Source organism: Bufo bufo, chromosome 5 (assembly GCF_905171765.1).
Source record: "Bufo bufo chromosome 5, aBufBuf1.1, whole genome shotgun sequence".
Classification (NCBI taxonomy): domain Eukaryota; kingdom Metazoa; phylum Chordata; class Amphibia; order Anura; family Bufonidae; genus Bufo; species Bufo bufo.
Genome location: NC_053393.1, coordinates 357,463,784 through 357,486,546, shown reverse-complemented (window position 1 = coordinate 357,486,546; position 22,763 = coordinate 357,463,784). Strand labels below are relative to the sequence as shown.

Sequence of the window (22,763 nt, the reverse complement as noted above, 5' to 3'; positions counted from 1 at the left end):
TAGCATTGTGAGTTGAATTTAAAAAGTTATTCCTTTCTGAATTTCTTTCCTTTGTGCAAGATTCGAAATTTTGTTCTCTTGTTCTTTTGCTCATAGAGTTTTGGGAAGAATTATTTTATCTGAGTCCTCTGAGTAAAGAAACAAAAACTCCACAAATAAGGCTCCAGGTATAACTCTGTGCATCTCTCTAACTCTTTCATTAATAGCCCATGCTGGTTGAAATCGGCCTCCCAGGGTAACATCCGTAGAATTCCTCTGTCTCCATACATTAAGAGCAAATGTTATGTGTGTATAGCAAAGATTCTATATCAGAATGTGCAGTTGAGTCTTTCTTGAGAAATTACAGGAGTAGTCTAGGAAGCCTGTTTCACCCATTTCTACAGGCCAGAGACCATGACTTGGAAGGAAGGCTGCACATGTCTGTGCCGGGGGCTGGCACTAGGGCTTACACACGGACTGGCACAGCTTGCATCCACGCCACCTATTGATGGCAAGTAGGCATGGTGGAGAATGGGCAGTTGTAACGATAGCCGTCGCTGTATACTGTGAAGAAATGAAAAGAATTTAAGGTCATTAATTTGTACATAGATATTCATATCATAATAATGTTTATAGTTAAAACATGACATTTTATTTATTTATTTATTTTATGCACTTATATAGCTCTACTATATTCCGCAGCGATTTACAGACATTAACATCGGGCTGTCCCCAATGGGGTTCACAATCTAAGGGTACTTTCACACTAGCGTTAAAGTTTTCCGGTATTGAGTTCCATCCTAGGGGTTCAATACCAGAAAAAAACGCTTCAGTTTGGTTCCCATTCATTGTTAATGGGGACCAAACTGAACTGAACAGAACGGAATGCACCAAAATGCATTGTGTTTAGTTTAGTTCAGTTTCCAGACCGGAGAGAAAACCGCAGCATGCTGCTTTTTTCTTTCCGTCCCTGGGATGCGGAGCAAGTCAATGGGGATGGATCCGTTTTCTCTGACACAATAGAAAACGGATCTGTCCCCCATTGACTTTCAATGAAGTTCAAAACTGATCCGTTTTGGTATTGTTAAAAAAAAGTTTAAGATAATACAACCTGATCCGTCCAAACTAATGCAGATGGTTGTATTATCAGTAACTGAAGCGTTTTTGCTGGACCCTGCCGGATACAGCAATAATGCTAGTGTGTACCCTAAGTGAAATGACTCTTAAATCATTACAGCAGTCTTCTAATTATATTAGTGAATTGATTTTGTAACCCCATGAGTTTTGCTATCTTTTGTTATATGTTCTTAAAAGGAACCTGTCATCAAATTTATGCTGACCTCAGTGACAGAAATCCTGATTTCAGCGGTGTGTCACTCATGAGCTAAGATTAAGTGGTTGCTGAGAACCAGCATTATAACTATTGCAACACAGGCCTTGAAAAAAGTCAAATCTACTTGAGAAGAGTCATGGTTATTCATAATCTCCTGCTCTCTCACCCATCTGCTGATGATTGTCAGTTCTCTCCTAGAGAGAAAGAGAGAAAACTAGGTAGAAGACTGTCAGTCATCAGCAGGTGGGCAGGGAGAGCAAGAATTCATGAATAACCATGACTCTTCTAAGGTACCCATGACTCTTTTCCAGGCCCAGTCTGTAATAATTGTGATGTTGGTTCTTGGCAACCACTTACTTTTAACTTATAAATGACAGACCGCTGAAATCAACTCACCTGTCTGTACTTTATTCTTCTATTAGTATGGGCAGCATAAAGTTGATGACAGGTTCTCTTTAAGCTTTTTCTATATTTTAATTATTTTACCTTAGATAAGTAGATCGATTTTATTGTTCTTGAGATTTCAGATATTGTAAATAACCATTTCTTCTTAAAATAACAAGTATCTTGTATTAACCCAGTGGTCCTTTCATCTAGGGCTAAGCCTACAGAGTGACATGTGGGTATTCTCTAATAAATGAACTTACAGAAACTATTCATTTTGACACTAAAATGAGAAATAAGAATACGAGAGTTTGGGCAACTGGGAATGGAAAGTCACTGTTTAGACTAAAGATATTAAAGGGAACCCGTCATCAACTTTATGCTGACCTTACTGAGGGCAGCATAAAATAGTGACAGAAATGCAGATTTCAGCGGTGTCACTCATGAGCTAAAAGTAAGTGGTTGCTGAGAACCAACATCATAATCATTGCAGCCCAAGCCTTGAAAAGAGTCAAATCTACCTGAGAAGAGTCATGGTTATTCATAATCTCATCTGCTGATGATTGGCAGTTCTCTTCTAGAGAGAAAGGGAGAAAACTAGGTAGAAGCCTACCAATCATCAGCAGGTGGGCAGGAGAGCAGGAATTTATGAATAACCATGACTCTTCTCAGGTGGCCATGACTCTTTTTCAGGCCCAGTGTGCAATGATTGTGATGTTGGTTCTCAGCAACCACTTACTTTCAACTTTTAAATGACAGACCGCTGAAATAAACTCACCTGTCTCTACTTTATGCTGCCATTAGTATGAGCAGCTTAAAGTTGATGACAGGTTCCCTTTAAATGCTTATTTCAATGTGTAACAGGCAATGAGTTTTAGGACTAGACTACAGTATTTCCTTCCTCAGGCATTATACAAGACATTTTTTGGATTGACATTTAGATACTGTACACTGAAAAACGTGGCAACAGACTGTTATTATGCGCTATTAGATTCCCCACCAAACTAAGTAATCAGGGGAGATAGTGTCACGACTGCTATCCCAGCAGCAGTCGTGTCGCACCAGACGGAGGGGAAGGGGGACCCTTATCTACGGATGGGAATAGTATGGCCACCCCTGACTAACCCTAAGCTGGCACCTGTCTGCCCTGATACCCTAGACGGGGTGTCAACCCGTGCGGCGAGCTGTATGCCTAAACCCTCAGTCACCCTAACAAGCCTAGAGTGGGGAAAGGCCGATGGGAGCACTAGTCACCATCACTCATGTCTAGGAGAACAGCAGGGGAAGACAGCAACAAACAAACTATAGCAGAGATAGACTTATCCAGTCACGAGCAGAGAAGGCGATCCCAATCACGACAGTCCACGCCGGACAAGAGCTCCACAGCAACACCATCAAACGATCTCCTTCAATGGTCAGAATAGAACTGGAAGTAAGGACTATATCTGGCAATGACTGCAAGTGAAACTGAAACTAATATAGTAGCTGGGAGTGGCAGACAGGACTCACCTGAGAAGGATGCCTACAAACTCCCAGTCAGGACAAAAAGGTTCACAAGGCAAAACCCAGATGACATACCCTGAACCACGGAGCAAACTCACAAGCTATCGTGAGTAGCAAGTCGCTGCGACCTTCTCCTCCCAGACCTGTCTGGATCAGTCACAGTCGTGACAGATAGGTCTTGGTGAGAGAGGTGACTAAGAACCCAATGGTTATTTTGGCTAAGCCCCAAAGATCCTGTATGCAGATGGCAGAAACTTCCAGAAGGTCAACCATCACTGTAGCACTCCACCAATTTGGGCTTTATGGCAGAGTGGCCAGAAAGAAGTCTCACAGTAAAAGACACATGAAAGCCCCCCTTTCTACGAGGGGCCCCTGGACCCTCAAGACCAGGCATCTCCGGATGGGAGCTATGAAAAGCCCGAATGAGTCTGTCCGCTTTTATCTCTGATGCTGGAACCCACATTCTCTCTTCGGAACCATAACCTTTCCAGTGCACCAGGTACTGAAGAGAGCGGCGAACATATCGTGAATCAACAATCTTTTCTACCTGAAACTCAAGACTGCCATCAACAACCACCGGTGGAGGCGGTAGTGGCAATGGTTCAGGAGGTTCTACATATCTCTTAAGCAGAGATCTGTGGAAGACATTATGGATCCTTAGAGTCTGAGGTAGCTCCAGACGAAAAGCCACCGGCTTAATGATCTTAATTACCCTATAAGGACCAATAAATCTCGGACCTAATTTCCACGAGGGAACCTTCAACTTGATATTTCTGGTAGACAACCACACCAAGTCATTCACCCCAAGGTCCGGACCTTCAGAGCGCTTCCTATCAGCCGCACGTTTGTATCTACCACCAATTCTCTTCAAACTTTCTTGCACACTCTGCCACACTGAAGAAAGTGAAGACGCAAATCGTTCCTCCTCGGGAATCCCAGACGGCCCCCCCTCACTAAACGTACAAAACTGAGGATGGAAACCATACGCACCAAAAAATGGTGACTTATCGGTGGATTCTTGACGACGATTATTAATGGCAAACTCGGCTAACGGTAAATAAGATGACCATTCCTCCTGATTTTCGGAAACAAAGCATCTCAAATATGTCTCTAGGTTTTGATTGGTACGTTCAGTCTGACCGTTGGACTGTGGATGGAAAGATGAAGAAAACGACAGATGAACCCCTAAACGAGAACAAAAAGCTTTCCAAAATTTAGAAACGAATTGGGTACCACGATCCGAAACAATATCGGAAGGGACCCCGTGAAGCTTCACGATGTGGTCAATAAAAACCTGAGCCAGTGTGTTAGCATTAGGCAATGCGGCAAGAGCAATAAAGTGCACCATTTTGCTGAATCTGTCAACAACTACAAGAATAACAGTCTTCCCCGCTGATACTGGTAGATCCGTAATGAAATCCATTGACAGGTGCGTCCAAGGCCTGTTGGGGATGGCCAGAGGTAAAAGACGCCCTGCCGGACGAGTATGATCTACCTTAGAACGAGCACAGGTAGCACATGCAGACACAAAATTCAACACCTCCTGGCGCCATTTAGGCCACCAGAACCGACGAGACACTAACTCAGAGGTTGCCCTACTACCTGGGTGTCCTGCCAGTGTGGAGTTATGGTGTTCTTTTAGTATCTCCAGTCGTAAATTTTCTGGCACAGACAGTTTACCCGAGGGGCAGGAGGCCGGGGCGTCCCCCTGAGCTTCCAACACCCTCCCCTCCAAACCTGAGTGTAATGCAGAGACCACCACCCCCTTTTGCAAAATGGGCTCTGGTACCTCAACATCACCCCCTCCAGGAAAACTTCGAGACAATGCATCCGCCTTAGTATTTTTTGCCCCCGGGCGATAGGTTATTACAAAATTAAACCTAGTAAAAAATAACGACCACCGAGCCTGTCTAGGGGTGAGACGTTTAGCAGACTCCAGATATAATAAGTTTTTGTGATCAGTAATCACCGTGATGGGATGAACCGCCCCCTCCAAAAAATGACGCCACTCCTCAAAAGCCAACTTAATAGCCAAAAGTTCCCTGTTGCCAATATCATAGTTCCTTTCTGCAGTAGACAATTTCTTCGAAAAGAAAGCACACGGACGCCATTCACCAGGGGACGGGCCCTGAGATAGTACCGCTCCCACCCCCACCTCTGATGAGTCAACCTCTACAATAAAAGGAAGCGAGACATCTGGCTGTACGAGAATAGGGGCAGAGGTGAATCTCTCCTTCAGAGATGCAAAGGCAGTTTTGGCTGCATGTGACCATTTGGAAAAATCGGATCCCTTACGGGTCATGTCCGTCAGTGGTTTGACCACCAAGGAATAGTTCTTTATAAACTTTCTATAAAAATTGGCAAACCCCAGGAAGCGTTGCAATGCCTTCAGGTTCTCAGGCAGATCCCAGTCTATAATCGCCCGGACTTTCTCTGGATCCATGCGGAAACCTGAATCTGACAACACATACCCCAGAAATGGCAGTTCTTTTACGGCGAACACACATTTTTCTAACTTAGCAAACAATTTGTTGGCCCTTAATATCTGCAGCACTTGTCTCACATGGATCTTATGTGTATCCAGATCCAGAGAATAGACCAGGATGTCATCAAGATATATCACAACAAATATCCCGATAAGGTGACTAAAAATATCGTTGACAAAATGTTGGAATACCGCAGGCGCATTAGTAAGACCAAATGGCATGACCAGATTTTCATAATGCCCTTCCGGAGTATTAAAAGCCGTCTTCCACTCATCCCCCTCTTTGATGCGAACCAGGTTATAGGCTCCTCTGAGATCCATTTTGGAGAACCATTTAGCACCAGCAACCTGATTAAAGAGGTCGGGAATGAGAGGAAGAGGATAGGGATCTCGGATAGTTATCCGGTTTAATTCCCGGAAATCCAGGCAAGGACGTAGGCCCCCATCTTTCTTTTTAACGAAAAAGAACCCTGCAGCCACAGGTGAAGAAGAGGGTCTGATGTGTCCCTTAGCCAAACTCTCCGAAATATAATCTTTCATAGCCTTCCTCTCCGGGCCGGAAAGATTGTATAACCGGGTTTTAGGTAGTTTTGCCCTAGGTAATAGATTAATCGGACAATCATATGGACGATGAGGTGGTAACCCCTGACAACCCTTCTCAGAGAACACATCCATAAAATCTGACAGAAAGGCAGGTAAAGATGTTACAGAGAGTGTAGAGCACCTACTACTCAAGCAGTTGTCCTTACAATGTTCACTCCACTCCACAATCTCCCGGGCCTGCCAATCCACCACTGGATTGTGAGTCACCAGCCAGGGAAGCCCCAATACCATAGGAGCCGGAAGACCGTCCAGGACATAACAAGAGATATGCTCTTTATGGAGGTCCCCTACCTGCAGATGGATATTATGGATGATCTGAGTTAACTCTCTCTGAGTAAGAGGGGAGGAGTCGATGGCAAAAACAGAAATAGTTCTGCATACCGGTTCCGGAGTAAAACCCAGAGCCTGAGCAAACCGTGAATTCACCAAGTTGACCCCCGCCCCACTGTCCAAAAAGACGGAACAGATCTCAGTTTTATTGCCCGCCTCAACGGTAGCGGACAACAAAAACTGAGACATGCGTATGGAGGAAACGAATACGCCCAGACTGTTCTCCTCCGCACAATCTGGGGACTCTAGTTTTTCCGGCGGCTCCTTTGTTTGTGGTCTCTTGGGTTCTGAGGGACAAACCTTTACAAAATGACCCCTCCCCCCACAACGAAAACAAACCTCTGACCTACGGCGGAACTTAGGAGGATTCACCCGTCTAGTGGCGCCCCCTATTTGCATTGGTTCGACTGGACCATAACAGACCGATCCCTGCCCTATAGAGGCCTCCGTAAAATTTAATAGTCTCTCCCTGAGTCGTCTGTCGATTCTTATGGACAGAGACATAGCAGCCTCAAGAGACCCAGGGACCTCGTATACCGCCAGCGTGTCTTTTAATTTTTCAGACAACCCCTGGCAGAACTGACTCCTAAGGGCCGAGTCGTTCCATAACGTATCAGTAGCCCACCTACGGAATTCGGAGCAATATAGTTCAGCAGACCGGTTCTCTTGCCGAAGTCTACGTAGCTTAGACTCAGCCAGTGAGACCCTGTCCGGGTCATCATATACAAGACCCAGGGCTTCAAAAAACTCCTCCACTGATCGTAAGGCCGGAGAGTCTGATGGTAGGGAGAAAGCCCAAGCCTGCGGATCTCCTTGCAGGAGAGAAAATACAATGCCCACCCGTTGTTCCTTACCGCCGGAGGATCTAGGGCGTAACCTGAAGAACAATTTGCAAGCTTCTCTGAAGGTTACAAATTGGTCTCTCCCTCCTGAGAACCTATCAGGTAAAGCCACTTTTGGCTCAGGAGTACCTTGGTTTCCCGTAGCAACGGTGGAACCCAAGGATTGCTGCTGCAGCACTGTTGCTTTTAATCCTGCCACTTCAAAGGATAACCCCTGTAATTATTTCGCCAAAACTGAAACCGGATCCATAGTGGAACAGACAAAATGCAAAGCAAAACAGAAAGCAGAAAAAAAAAAAAAAAAAAAGAAATGTCACTTTTTTTTTTTTTTTTAAAAGGCCAGATATACTGTCACGACTGCTATCCCAGCAGCAGTCGTGTCGCACCAGACGGAGGGGAAGGGGGACCCTTATCTACGGATGGGAATAGTATGGCCACCCCTGACTAACCCTAAGCTGGCACCTGTCTGCCCTGATACCCTAGACGGGGTGTGAACCCGTGCGGCGAGCTGGATGCCTAAACCCTCAGTCACCCTAACAAGCCTAGAGTGGGGAAAGGCCGATGGGAGCACTAGTCACCATCACTCATGTCTAGGAGAACAGCAGGGGAAGACAGCAACAAACAAACAACAGCAGAGATAGACTTATCCAGTCACGAGCAGAGAAGGCAATCCCAATCACGACAGTCCCCGCCGGACAAGAGCTCCACAGCAACACCATCAAACGATCTCCTTCAATGGTCAGAATAGAACTGGAAGTAAGGACTATATCTGGCAATGACTGCAAGTGAAACTGAAACTAATATAGTAGCTGGGAGTGGCAGTCAGGACTCACCTGAGAAGGATGCCTACAAACTCCCAGTCAGGACAAAAAGGTTCACAAGGCAAAACCCAGATGACATACCCTGAACCACAGAGCAAACTCACAAGCTATCGCGAGTAGCAAGTCGCTGCGACCTTCTCCTCCCAGACCTGTCTGGATCAGTCACAGTCGTGACAGATAGGTCTTGGTGAGAGAGGTGACTAAGAACCCAATGGTTATTTTGGCTAAGCCCCAAAGATCCTGTATGCAGATGGCAGAAACTTCCAGAAGGTCAACCATCACTGTAGCACTCCACCAATTTGGGCTTTATGGCAGAGTGGCCAGAAAGAAGTCTCACAGTAAAAGACACATGAAAGCCCACCTGGAGTTTGCCAAAAAAGCACCTAAAGGACTCTCAGACTGTGAGAAACAAGATTCTCTGGTCTGATGAAACAGAGACTGAACTTTTTGACCTCAATTGTAAGCATTATGTCTGGAGGAAACCAGGCACTGCTCATCATCTCTCCAATACCATCCCTACAGTAAAGCATGGTGGTAGCAGCTTCATGTTATGGGGGTGTTTTTCAATGGCAGGGACTGGTCAGAGTTCAGGGAAATCTGAATGGGCCAAAGTACAGAGATATTCTTAATGAAAACCTGCTCCAGAGTTCTCTGGACCTTGGAATGGGCAGATGGCTCACCCTCCAACAAGACAACCTAGGAGTGGCTGTATGTGGTTCAGCCAGAGCCCTGATTTGAACCCAATCGAACATTTCTGAAGAGATCTGAAAATGGCTGTCCATCGGTGGTCCCCATAAAATCTGACATAGCTTGAGAGGATATGCAGAGAAGAATGGCAGAAAATTCCTGAATCCAGGTGTGCAAACCTTGTGGCATCATACCCCAGAAGACTGGAGGCTGTAGTTGCTGCCAAAGGTGCTTCAACTAAGTACTGAGTAAATGGTCTTTATGTCAATGCAATATTTTAGTTTTTCCTTTTCAATAAATTAGCAAAAGATTATGGGGTTTGTCACTATGGGGTATTGATTGCAGAAAATATGGGGAAAACTTGAATTTTATTTTATCACAAGGCAGCAACATATCAAAATATGAAAAAAGTGAAAGGGTCTCAAGACTTTCCAAATGCATTGTATACTCCCTGAATACATCAGTCCATTATTGCTGGGGTTATCTTGCTTACATCTCCATGCTTTGGCTATCAATCTGTTTGACTACTGTTCAGCCAGTCCTGAGGTATTAAATCCCTCAAAAACTCAAGCGACTACCTCTTTTATAATCCAGTTATATGGATGTTTTGAAACTCTGATGCCTCATAGACCATATGACTGTCTATCACCCTATTGCCTGGCACCACTCCTCTTTGGTTGTGTATATTCACTGTCCCTTCTGGATACTAATTCCATGTCAGACTACATAAAGGAGAAGCTAGAGAGAGGATTCATCATCAAATACAGTAATAATGGTAAACCTGTTTTCTTCATAATATTGGTGGCCTACACTTTCACTGGACATTTCTGATTATATCATGTCCTATGCCACATGCAAACAAAACAACCCCTTTTGGCAAAAACCTTTTCTTTCCTTTGCCTGTGCTAAAATCTCTGTGGCAACACAGTGCTAGGGATTTCATCACAGATCTGCCTCCATCCTTCTGGGCAGTTTTTGATTGTTTCTCAAAAACGTTCCCCTGATCTTCCTACTGCCATCCACCTTGATAACCTGTTTGTCAAAGTCATTCGAAGTCTACATGGTTTTCCTAGAACATAATTTATGATAGCGGAGACACTAGTCACATCTAGGTTCTTGAGTCACTCCTGCAGATTTCTGAATGTCAAGCTAGATTTTACATCAGCATATCATCCTCAATCTAATGAGTATGTGGAGTGTACTAACCAAGTATTGGAGAATTAACTGCACAATTTCCTCTCTTCCTGCCAGACCTACTGAGTACCTTTGCCTCCCCGGGCTGAATTCTCTTATGACAGGTGTGTATACTGGTAATTATCCCTTTCTGCATTGTGTATCGGCAGCATCTGTGTATTCCACTTCCAGTTTCCTCTGAGGTTCTAGCTGCTATCTCTACTCTCAAGGGCTTTGTCCAGTTCTGGCAGGAGTCTAAAGCCTTCCTGGTCGAGGAAGAGATCTGCTGACTAGAGATTCGGGGCACCATCTTAATTCTCCCCAGGAGGCAAAGTCTGGCTCTCCTCCAATAGCATCTCTTTGATGGTGCTGTCCCATAAGTTTTACCCTTGATTCTTTGGTCTCTTTGAGATTGTGAAACAGATTAACCCTGTTTGCTATAAGTTGTTCTTAAACCTTCTCTGCATATTCCCAACTCCTTCCATTTCTTACAAATTAAACCACTGCTTCAGGACTTCAGTCTCTGCTCACACTCTAGTTGTTGCTGAAGATGAGTTAGTGATAAAAAGCATCCTTGATGTCAAGAGGGTTGGAGGAAAAACTTTCTATTTGATGGATTGGAAAGGATTTGGTCCTGAGGAGAGATCTTGGGAGCTTGCCAAGAATATTGGTCCACTAGCTCTTCTCAGAAAATTCTATGGTCTGGAGTATGGACCAAAGAGAAGGGGGCTTAACGGGGGATACTGTGATGCTGGAAGTCCATGCCTGCTGGCATCGCCCCTCTCCTGGTGGGCACAGTCGCTGGAGAACAAATGCTCCCCGCTCTTTCACACTATTTTCTGTTACAGGCCCTCCCCTTCTGTTTTCTACTGCTCACTCTTAGGCCACAAGTGTGTTCTCTACCTGGCTCTTAAGGGTCAGCATGCAATTGGGCTAATCTCTTCTCATCTTATGTCAGCATTACCTGGAGTGCCTTCCCCTATGGTAATGTGCCTGAGATTTAGGGTCTTAGCTTGTCTTCTACGAAGGTGCACTATTAGATTGTCCTGTCCTCCCGTGCCTGACCTCTCCCTATATACTGGATTGACCCTGTGCTGCCGGCCCTGGTCTAATGCCTGACTACCATACTGCACAAACTCTGCCTGTCCTGACTTTCACTAGCCCATTGACCATGCTCTTGCTTGTCCACTTTGTGCTACGCACCAATGCCTCTTAAATCACCTTGGTCAGGTGTAGCCCCCAGATAAGTTTGTTCAGTAGGCACAGTGGGTCCACAACTGTTGCATTATATTATTTTTGCATCAATTCCTCTGTATAACGGGTTAATGCCTTATGTGCACCTGTTTGTATTTTTTCTACATATAGCTACCAAAAGTAAAACTGTCTTTGTTGCGCATGGCAACCATTCATAGCATAGCTTTCATTTTTCATGAGCAGAAAAAATACATAACACATAATGAAACCTGTTCTGTTATTGCTTGCTATAGGAAACAAAGACAGTTTAATAAATTTCCCTCTATCTTTTGTGTGGAATGGCAAGGTACTGTTTTTCCACTATTTTATTTCTACTTGAATGAACTGTGTAACTATTCCATGCCTCATTATCATTGTGAATATACTGTAGATAGATCACATTACACAAAAATTCTGTTAAAAGAAAGGATAAGTATAATTGTATAGGGCTCACACATTCTAATTATTATCCATTTCGAAGTGAGGTGAGGAATTCCTTAAAGTGTAACTGTCATTTTTTTTTTTTTTTTTGTAATATGTAGGGGCTATGATACTGACCATTTTTGTAATATACTTTAATTATTGAAATTGTACATTTCTAATAGAAAAATAGCTCTAAAGTGGCCCATTTTGAGCCTTAGCAACCCTCCTCTGTCTTCTGTTTACATAACACAGTCAGGGTAGAGCAAGTCTCCACTGTTATGTAAAAAGAAGACAGAGGAGCATTGCCAAGGCTCAAAATAGGCCACTTTAGAGCAATTTTTCTAATAGAAATGTACAATTTCAGTAATTTAAGTAAATTACAAAAATGGTCAGTATCACTGCCCCATACACATTACAAAAATAAAAAAAAAGAATGAAAGTTACATTTTAAATATTCTTTCCTCTGCAGATTCTCCAGGATGAAGATCTCTTTGAGTCACTCTAGGTTATTAATCCTATTAAAGTTATTAACCCTTTGACTCTTTCCTGACCGCCCAACGTAAATTTATGTTTGGTATTTAAATATGTCATAAACCCTACAGTTGTATTATATGAAATATTTTTGACTTTGTGGTAAGTTTTGCAGTCAGTCATGCAGTTTTGACTACGTGATCAAAAATATCTTATGTAGATACACGGTAAGGTTGCTTTCAGATGGCCGTAATGCTGATGCAAAGCACAGATCTCCTACAGTTTTACTGAACTGAACTTAGATTACCATATGGTGATCGAAGTGTAGCTCAGTTGAACCATGGTATGTATAGACACACAGCAATACGAACAATAAAATGTGCCCACAGTACAGCCAACTGAAAGTAATCAAATACTAAGATTAAAAAGAATGGATCCTGAATTTTAGATTAGGTTCATTAACATTTTTTTCAAAAAAAATTGTCAACCAAAAGTAATTCTACTTACTGCTCTGGTGAGTTAATATCTTCTATAGTGTCTTTGCTCGTTCTGGATGATTCTATAGTGTTCCACTGTGGAGTCATATTTTGATCGTGGTGATTTTTTAAAACTGCTTTCTCGCCATCTGTAAACATGACAAATGAGGTTTAAATTACAAATTGTTTACAAGATTTTGTTTCATCACAGAGTTAAACACATACATGTTTTTTCAAAGTACCTTTGAGGCAGTAACATGAGAGGGTGCTCATTGAGGCACTGCACAACACGAGGGAGAGGGTGGGAATTACAATTTGTCAATCTTTAGTCTCTTATACTGTATGTTACCTGTCGTCAGCTGTAACCCACCAACCAGTGTCGGACTGGGGTCCTTCAGGCCCACAAGAGGAAATTATTTTCGGTGACCAACCCCTACATTATCAATAAACTTTAATAGGTTTTGATTCAAATAAATAGATTCTAGTGGCAAGTGACTGGCTCCAAAAGATGCTCCAAATGTGTGTGAACATAGACCAGAAACAACCAGTAATATTTGTTACCACTTATAGTCTACAGTATCGTCGGATTGTAGGAATTTGTTCGTAAATACTTACCTATATTACAGCAAGATAACGTATTGGCTTAAATTATAAAAAAAAATGGGTGCGATTTGTAGCTAGGAAAGCACGGACCCTTGGTAATATGATATCACCAAATGCATATATTCCCAGAGAAGGACCAAAAAAACATTGTTATCTTATCTTGGCTTTTATAAATGTGGGTATCGTAAATGCAAAGCATGTAAATATGCCAGGGTTGTCATTCCTATTGGGCACGCACAACATCAGAATATAAGATACGTACCTATATAAACTGAAATAACTCCCATGTAATTTATTTGGCCACCTGTTTAATCTGCAATACGTGGGACATACCTCTGGTCCATTGAAAGTTTGTATAAGAAGACATATATCTGATGCCACTACAAATAAGATTTATTTTTTATCCCTAACACAAGCACCTGTACCCATGCAAGTGGATAGAGTCAGGCTGTCTGAAGAAGAGTATCAGCACAAGTGCTCCAATGATCTCTGTCTGCATTGTAGATCCAAAGGACATTATGTCTGCACTTGTCCCCACAAGGTGGGACTCCAGGGCCTAGGGTTGATAGGAAAGATGGCCCTAGGCCTGTGATTTCTAACCTCCGGCACTCCAGCTGTGGTAAAACTACAACTCCCAAGATGCACATATACTTGGCTGTTCTCAGAACTCCATAGAAATTAATGGAGCATGCTGGGAGTCGTAGTTTCACCACATCTGGAGTGCAATAGGTTAGCAATCACTGCTTTAGGTGAACACCTGCTTTCTCCAAAATTGACATTACCTCTGTTATTGTCTTGCTGTGGAACTCGGTTTATTGTGCAGACCTTCATAGATTCTGGCTCAGCAGGAAACGTGGTGAACCAGTACTGAATACTAGGCCAGCGCCTAGAGAAGTCCTTGGTGGTGGCATCCTCAATGGGAAGGCTCTCTCAGAGACCATACAGTATGTCACTAAGCCCTTGGAGCTTCAAGTGGGCACACTCCACGTCCTGCCTGCATCTGCCTGGCTTGGTATGCACAGTACTGTCCTGGATTGGAAATCCAGGCAGATTCTACATGAGGGTTCAGCTCTCACTCCCAATGTCTGACTACTGTACAGCCTGTACGGCTTCCACCAGTTTCGTAGAACCTCCACGAGACTGTGTTTATTCTCTGTCTCTACCTGAAACACAAGCCATGTCAGGCTACATTAAAGAAAACCTGGAGGGATTATCTGCAAGTCAACTTCTCTGGCTGGAGCTGGATTTTAATTTGTTAAAGGAATAATCCCATGCCAGATGTAAAAAATGAAAGTGAGACATCATATAGTATCTTATAATCTTTCTAACAAAGCTAGAACCTTCCATGTGTCTCACATGGAACCAGATATCTCCCCATTCATTACTTCAATTGTTCTGCTAGATTTTCCTCAGGCTGGCCACTAAGGGAGGTGTGTCCTTTCTCTAGGGTGTGTCCTTTCTGCTGCAGCTCTCTCCCTGTAACTCCTAACAGAAGATATGGCTGGTGGCAGTTGAATTTAACTGAGCATGTGCGACCACACAGTTGGACAAGAACAAACCACAAATGTATACAGATACATTTTATTGATTAGCTGAGTGGCTCTATTACATTTTTAACTACATGCAATTACAAAAGTATTCTGGTTTAAAAAAAAATGTAGAATGTGTTTCGTGGCACAACCCCTTTAAGAAGTATAATGGGTTGTTTCATCTTTGCATTGATTACCACGGTTTAAATAAAATAACTGTGAAGAATAAAAATCTGCTACCCTTGATCCCTAAACTATTTGACAGACTGCTGTATGTGGCGCTAGGATGTTTACCAAATTAGATCTGTATGGTATGTACAACCTGATCCGCATCTGTGAAGGGGATGAGTGAAAAACTGCTTTTAATACCCGTGATGGCCACAAGTATTTTGTCATGTCTTTGCTTAGGAAATATCTTAAAGAATTACATATATTAAGTGTCCATATACGTGAGTTTTTAACCTGAAGTGGACCCTTTTTAAAAGAATCGCTTTTATTAGTTTTATTTAAAAAAGCATAAGTATAAACACCCTATGATAACTGCATATCCAAAACAAATAATAGGACAAGATGTTGCCCAGCTACCACCGTGAATTGGTGAGACAAAAAAAAAGATAAGTAGATAGATATGTAAGGATTTCCGTGGCATTAATGACCTTTATAGGCTTGGGGTCGGGTAGAAAATAGGGCACATTGATGGTTCTTTCCTTATACCCGCCCTGAAATAATCCTCTGCCCAGGGATGAACCCTAATGGTGGGATCACCCTGTCCCCGTGCCTATCCTGTCTAGCCCTGTACAACCCTGTACAGTTGGAATTTATTACAGATGATGTCCGTTAATTTTATATATATATTTTTAACCCGACGCGTTTCCCCACTTCTGGTTCGTCAGGGGGTCGGTTTAAAGGATAACAATTTATAATGATTAACATCAGGATGAAATACAATGAAGTTAGATATAATTACTGTGTCCTGATCGATGCCATGATAGTGCAGTCTGTTATGGAGGAACTGTGGATTCCCCAAAAGAGGAATAATCACCTAGGAACAAGATAATATACAAAAGCCTACTGTCAATATTATGGCTACAAAAAAGATATATTCATGTGGATTTCCAAGTAGTGGTGACTTACATGTGGATGTCCCCCTGTTGTTTAGACTGCCGCCTGCCGTATCCGATGGGGCAGTGAGGCATCCATGTGTAAACGCTGTTTATAAGGGACTGTTTAGAAGGCGCCTTTTTCCTTAGGAGCCGCATATCCGGTAAGTGGAACGCACGCTCCCATGGAACGCACGCTCCACTACTTCCGGTAGCGTGGAACGCAGGCCTCGCTTGCTGTCTGCTGAGGTTCAGACGTCACTTCCGGAGTAGGTGCCTTTATCGTCTGGAGCCGCATATCCGGTGAGTGGAACGCATGCTCTCATGGAACGCATGCTCCACTACTTCCGGTGTCATGGAACGCAGGCCTCGCTTCCTGTCTGCTAAAGCGCAGACGTCACTTCCGGAATAGCGGTGCCAAGACGCTCCGAATGCTTTTGTGCGGTACATATGTGGTTTAATCCGACTATGACACCTGATCATTCCCCAGTGGTTATTCTATTTAGACACCACTGAGCATATCCAAAGGGCTGGGGTATATATGGTTGTTTATTAAGGTATAATTCCTCTGATACCTTTTTGGGCAAATTTAGTATGCCAGGCAAATTTAATATGCCAGGCAACCCTGTGGAGTTGTTTATACCTAAACCCCAGTCTCCCGGTGTAATAAAACAGACCCTCTAGTCTGTATAGACAGCAACACATTGACAGGACCATTTTTTTCTTCCATTTCTGGGTTATAGCTATTCTGATCAGTAGAGATGTATGTACAATCAACATGATCAGACTAAATAAAAAAATAGTGGATAGTTTGGCTGGGTGGTGCATAATATAGCACAGACCCTTCTGATATTATATATTCGGTACTTTGTGTACCCATGACCAGTTTGAGACCATTATTTATTTATGAGAAATAGAGGTAGGCATCGGACGAAGGAGATTTCCGAACCCTCCAACTACTTTCACAGATTCCTGAGGTATAAATAAACTCTACAAAAAACAAGTAAACGTCAATCGTTCATTAAGGCCTACAGGTGCTTGTGAGTGACATCTGTAGATCCATTCTGCTTCTCTGCGCAAAACCTTGTTATCCCAGTCCCCCTTTCTCGGGGACATGGGTACAAGTTCCAATGCAGAAAAACTGAGTGAGCGAGGATCTCCTGAGTGGCATTCATGTACATGACTTGCCACCGGTGTGATTCTGTTGTTTCTAATATCACCTATATGCTCGCCCACTCTTTTCCTTAATTCCCGAAGGGTCTTTCCAATGTAGTCTTTGGGACAGGGGCAACGGCAGATATAAATTACCCCTTTGCTTTTGCAATTGATAAAATCCCGGATTGTAAATACCTTTTGGGTGGCCGAACATGTGATCGTTTTACCTGTAGTGATAAAAGGACAGATTTTGCATGTCCCGCATTTGAACATGCCGATGGGACGGCGATCAAGCCACGTTCCCGGTGGAGAAGGGGGCACGTAGTGGCTATGGACCAGTCTGTCTCTCAGACTCTGACCCCTGCGATAAGTTATGCTTGGGTGAGATGAGATGTTTTTGGCGACACTCGTGTCCATTTGTAAAATTGGCCAGTACTTATTAAGAATGGTCCTTATTTCACTGTTGGCCATGTCAAATGTAGAGATGAGACGCGTTTCGCCCCCGCCATCATCCCCACGTATTTTGGGGGTAAGTAGGGTTTCTCTTTCTGTTGCTAGGGCTTTCTGAAAAGCATCTCTTAAAGTGTTCTTTGGATACCCTCTGTCGCTAAGTCTTTTGTAGCGTTTCTTCGATTCACAGTGAAAATCATGTGTACCCGAACAGTGTCTGCGAATCCTGAGGTATTGTCCCCTGGGGATACCTCTTTTCTGTGGAGTGGGGTGGTGGCTCCCCCAATGTAGTATGGAATTTGTTGCCGTAGATTTTCTGAAAATTGTGCTGACCAATTTGTCGCCTTGTTTTTGTATTGTCACATCTAGGAAGTTGACACTTTCTTCATGTACCTCAGATGTGAACTTAAGGCCAATGTCGTTGATGTTTAAGACATTGATAAAATCAGCAAATTCCCTCCTACTTCCATTCCAGAGCAAAAAAATGTCATCAATATATCTCGTCCAGAAGGCCACCTTCTCATTCCACCAAGTATGGTGACCTGGAAAGACGATGTTGTCTTCCCACCAGCCCAGGAAGAGGTTGGCGTATGTGGGGGCACATGGGCATCCCATGGCCGTCCCCCTGAGCTGGTGGTAGAACTGCCCCCTGAACAGAAAAAAATTATGCCTCAGAATGAAACTAAGTAGGCTTAGGATAAACTGATTATGTTCCTAGAAATGATTACCTCTTGTGCCAAGATAATAGGTGACCGCCAGAAGTCCCTTATCGTGTGGGATACTACTATATAGGGACTCGACGTCTATACTGGCTAATAAACAGGAAGGTTCAATCCCCAGGGACTCAGTTTTTTTCAGAAAATCCATGGTGTCCCTTGTGTATGACTCAAGGGACACCACGAAATCCTTCAATACCTGATCAAGATACAGACCACAATTTTGTGTGATTGAATTAACACCGGATACTATTGGTCGACCCTTTCCTTTTATCACTACAGGTAAAACGATCACATGTTCGGCCACCCAAAAGGTATTTACAATCCGGGATTTTATCAATTGCAAAAGCAAAGGGGTAATTTATATCTGCCGTTGCCCCTGTCCCAAAGACTACATTGGAAAGACCCTTCGGGAATTAAGGAAAAGAGTGGGCGAGCATATAGGTGATATTAGAAACAACAGAATCACACCGGTGGCAAGTCATGTACATGAATGCCACTCAGGAGATCCTCGCTCACTCAGTTTTTCTGCATTGGAACTTGTACCCATGTCCCCGAGAAAGGGGGACTGGGATAACAAGGTTTTGCGCAGAGAAGCAGAATGGATCTACAGATGTCACTCACAAGCACCTGTAGGCCTTAATGAACGATTGACGTTTACTTGTTTTTTGTAGAGTTTATTTATACCTCAGGAATCTGTGAAAGTAGTTGGAGGGTTCGGAAATCTCCTTCGTCCGATGCCTACCTCTATTTCTCATAAATAAATAATGGTCTCAAACTGGTCATGGGTACACAAAGTACCGAATATATAATATCAGAAGGGTCTGTGCTATATTATGCACCACCCAGCCAAACTATCCACTATTTTTTTATTTAGTCTGATCATGTTGATTGTACATACATCTCTACTGATCAGAATAGCTATAACCCAGAAATGGAAGAAAAAAATGGTCCTGTCAATGTGTTGCTGTCTATACAAACTAGAGGGTCTGTTTTATTACACCGGGAGACTGGGGTTTAGGTATAAACAACTCCACAGGGTTGCCTGGCATATTAAATTTGCCTGGCATACTAAATTTGCCCAAAAAGGTATCAGAGGAATTATACCTTAATAAACAACCATATATACCCCAGCCCTTTGGATATGCTCAGTGGTGTCTAAATAGAATAACCACTGGGGAATGATCAGGTGTCATAGTCGGATTAAACCACATATGTACCGCACAAAAGCATTCGGAGCGTCTTGGCACCGCTATTCCGGAAGTGACGTCTGCGCTTTAGCAGACAGGAAGCGAGGCCTGCGTTCCATGACACCGGAAGTAGTGGAGCATGCGTTCCATGAGAGCATGCGTTCCACTCAACGGATATGCGGCTCCAGACGATAAAGGCACCTACTCCGGAAGTGACGTCTGAACCTCAGCAGACAGCAAGCGAGGCCTGCGTTCCACGCTACCGGAAGTAGTGGAGCGTGCGTTCCATGGGAGCGTGCGTTCCACTTACCGGATATGCGGCTCCTAAGGAAAAAGGCGCCTTCTAAACAGTCCCTTATAAACAGCGTTTACACATGGATGCCTCACTGCCCCATCGGATACGGCAGGCGGCAGTCTAAACAACAGGGGGACATCCACATGTAAGTCACCACTACTTGGAAATCCACATGAATATATCTTTTTTGTAGCCATAATATTGACAGTAGGCTTTTGTATATTATCTTGTTCCTAGGTGATTATTCCACTTTTGGGGAATCCACAGTTCCTCCATAACAGACTGCACTATCATGGCATCGATCAGGACACAGTAATTATATATAACTTCATTGTATTTCATCCTGATGTTAATCATTATAAATTGTTATCCTTTAAACCGACCCCCTGACGAACCAGAAGTGGGGAAACGCGTCGGGGTAAAAATATATATATAAAATTAACGGACATCATCTGTAATAAATTCCAACTGTACAGGGTTGTACAGGGCTAGACAGGATAGGCACGGGGACAGGGTGATCCCACCATTAGGGTTCATCCCTGGGCAGAGGATTATTTCAGGGCGGGTATAAGGAAAGAACCATCAATGTGCCCTATTTTCTACCCGACCCCAAGCCTATAAAGGTCATTAATGCCACGGAAATCCTTACATATCTATCTACTTATCTTTTTTTTTTGTCTCACCAATTCACGGTGGTAGCTGGGCAACATCTTGTCCTATTATTTGTTTTGGATATCCAGTTATCACAGGGTGTTTATACTTATGCTTTTTCAAATAAAACGAATAAAAGCGATTCTTTTAAAAAGGGTCCACTTCAGGTTAAAAACTCATGTCTTTGCTTTGCAATGCTAAAGCAGTCTTTCAAAAATTTGTGAATGACATCTTCTGATCTGAAATTTTTTCTTTGTCTGAGTTATCATGTGCCTTGATAACATCCTGATCTTCTAACCAGGACTGTTCTCCCATCGCAAACATGTACCATACTCAAGAGGCGAAGGATATTAGACTGTATGCAAAATTAGAACAATGCGTTTTTGAGAAAACTCCTCTTTTTTCTATATAAATTGGCCACGGCCTATGGGTCTACATGCAATCCAACGATTTAAAGGCTTTGAATGTACATCCAGGCTTTGAACAGTCATCTTAATAAATTGTCACACCTTTTTCCGTGTACATGAAAATCAAATCTATGCCAGGTGGTATAGATTTGCTTTACAATTTCTTACATAAATGAAAGTAAATATGTCGCCTTTCCTCTAGGCCACACCCAGTTTTTGCAAAAGTGACAAAAATAGCTGGAAACAGTCAAAAGTTGCACGTTTTGGCCAAATGAGGATTGCACAAAAATGTGTGACCCCTCCTGGGACTTAAAAATGTTAACCACTTCAAGGAGGACCTATTATTAGAAACCCATTTTTGCTAAATATTTGCATGTCCCAAAGGTGAGACCTCCTATCCGTCCATCTAATACATTTATTTATGCATTCAGGGTATAATTATAGCCCCTTCAATGAAATAATCTGACACAGTATCCAGTAGTTGCCAAGTTCTGCCCTGGGAACGCCCATGGCTACCCCTAAGTGTTGACAACACTCTCATAAACTCTCAATTTTGGGGTAAATTTGAAAAACCCCCTTTCCTGCCCTGTTGTGGTTGACCCTGCCCCTTTCACAGTACTGTTGGTAAGTACCCTAGTTTAAAGATACGGCAACAGGTACCTTCTGTAAAAAAAAAAAAATATATATATATATATATATATATATAGAATAACTATAGGCATATTACATCACTAGTAGAAACTTAATTAAAGGAATCTGCTTAAAGCCTTAAAGCCAGGGGACCCATGAAAGAAGAAGGAATGAGCCGAAAACGATGGCTGCAATCTGCAGTTTTAACAATGGAATTTCTTTGTGCAAAGTATTCTTATCTTTCCACTTGTTAATAGCATAACCTAATTAGAAATTCTTTAATCTCATATTTCTGTTTCACAAGTTTAAGAGCACCATTATCGCACACATTTTTTATTCTGAATACCTTGCACACAAGCCTACCAAGACTAATAATGACATTCATGTAGAGCAGAATACGTATCTAAAACCAATTGCATTTATGTCAAAATATTGGTCTCACAAGTCTATTGTCACTTTCTTAAACTACGTTTGCTTATAACATAACTTTTTTTTCCTACTGTCATTACCAATTTTGTCAAATTTGGGGAACATTTAATGCTGGAACAATCCTGTGCGTCATGATGTCAGCCTGAATGTAAATATCCCATACAGCACGTAAAACCATTGGACTAAAGGCAGAACATTTTTGCAATTGCCATATCTGTACAGTAAACTGCTTGGTAATTTGATAATATGGCTAGAGATGAGCAAAGTTTTCAAAAATTCTATTCAGACGCTTCACCAAATTTTTCCAATAAAATCAATCCGAATTAATTAGTAAAAAGCGCGTTATAAATCAGCTATTTCACATCTGCAGGGGTCGTGTATCTCGGTGTACATCACTATGCATTGCAGAAACACGCATAGCTGGTCCGCTGTGATAGTGAAACTCTTCACTTATTTGGTCAGTTATGGGTCAAAAACTGACCAAATAACGGAAGTGTTAACTCAGCCTTAAAGGTCAATGTTAGCATCAGGTATAATATACGTAACCATGCAGTGGCCCAAGATTGTACTATAGAGTGAAAGAGTGCTCTCCTTTTACACCGTCAGCTGATTCCACAAAATTTATTTAATTTAATATATTTTTTTGTTCATGGTAATGCAAACGGATCCGTTCTGAACGGATACAAGCGTTTGCATTATAGGTGCGGATCCGTCTGTGCAGATACCAGACGGATCCGCACCTAAACGGAGGTGTGAAAGTAACCTAAGGGGGGATATTTAAACCCGGTTTTGACAGACATATGATTGCTGGAAGCCATTCATCTCCTGGCACCATCATCTAACGGCATTGTGCATACATGAAATG

General features: G+C 42.7%; 1 protein-coding gene across 1 annotated transcript in view; it reads right to left on the bottom strand.

Moving 5' to 3' along the window:
- Positions 1-377: 377 nt before the first annotated feature.
- Positions 378-22,763, bottom strand: part of GABBR2 (gamma-aminobutyric acid type B receptor subunit 2) — a 940,304-nt gene continuing 917,918 nt past the window's right edge. Inside the window, exons 18-19 of the mRNA XM_040433083.1 lie at positions 12,775-12,892; positions 378-543 (exon numbers count right to left, since the gene is read on the bottom strand). Of these exons, the coding sequence (XP_040289017.1) occupies positions 378-543; positions 12,775-12,892 (284 nt within the window). The remainder of the gene's footprint in view (positions 544-12,774; positions 12,893-22,763) is intronic.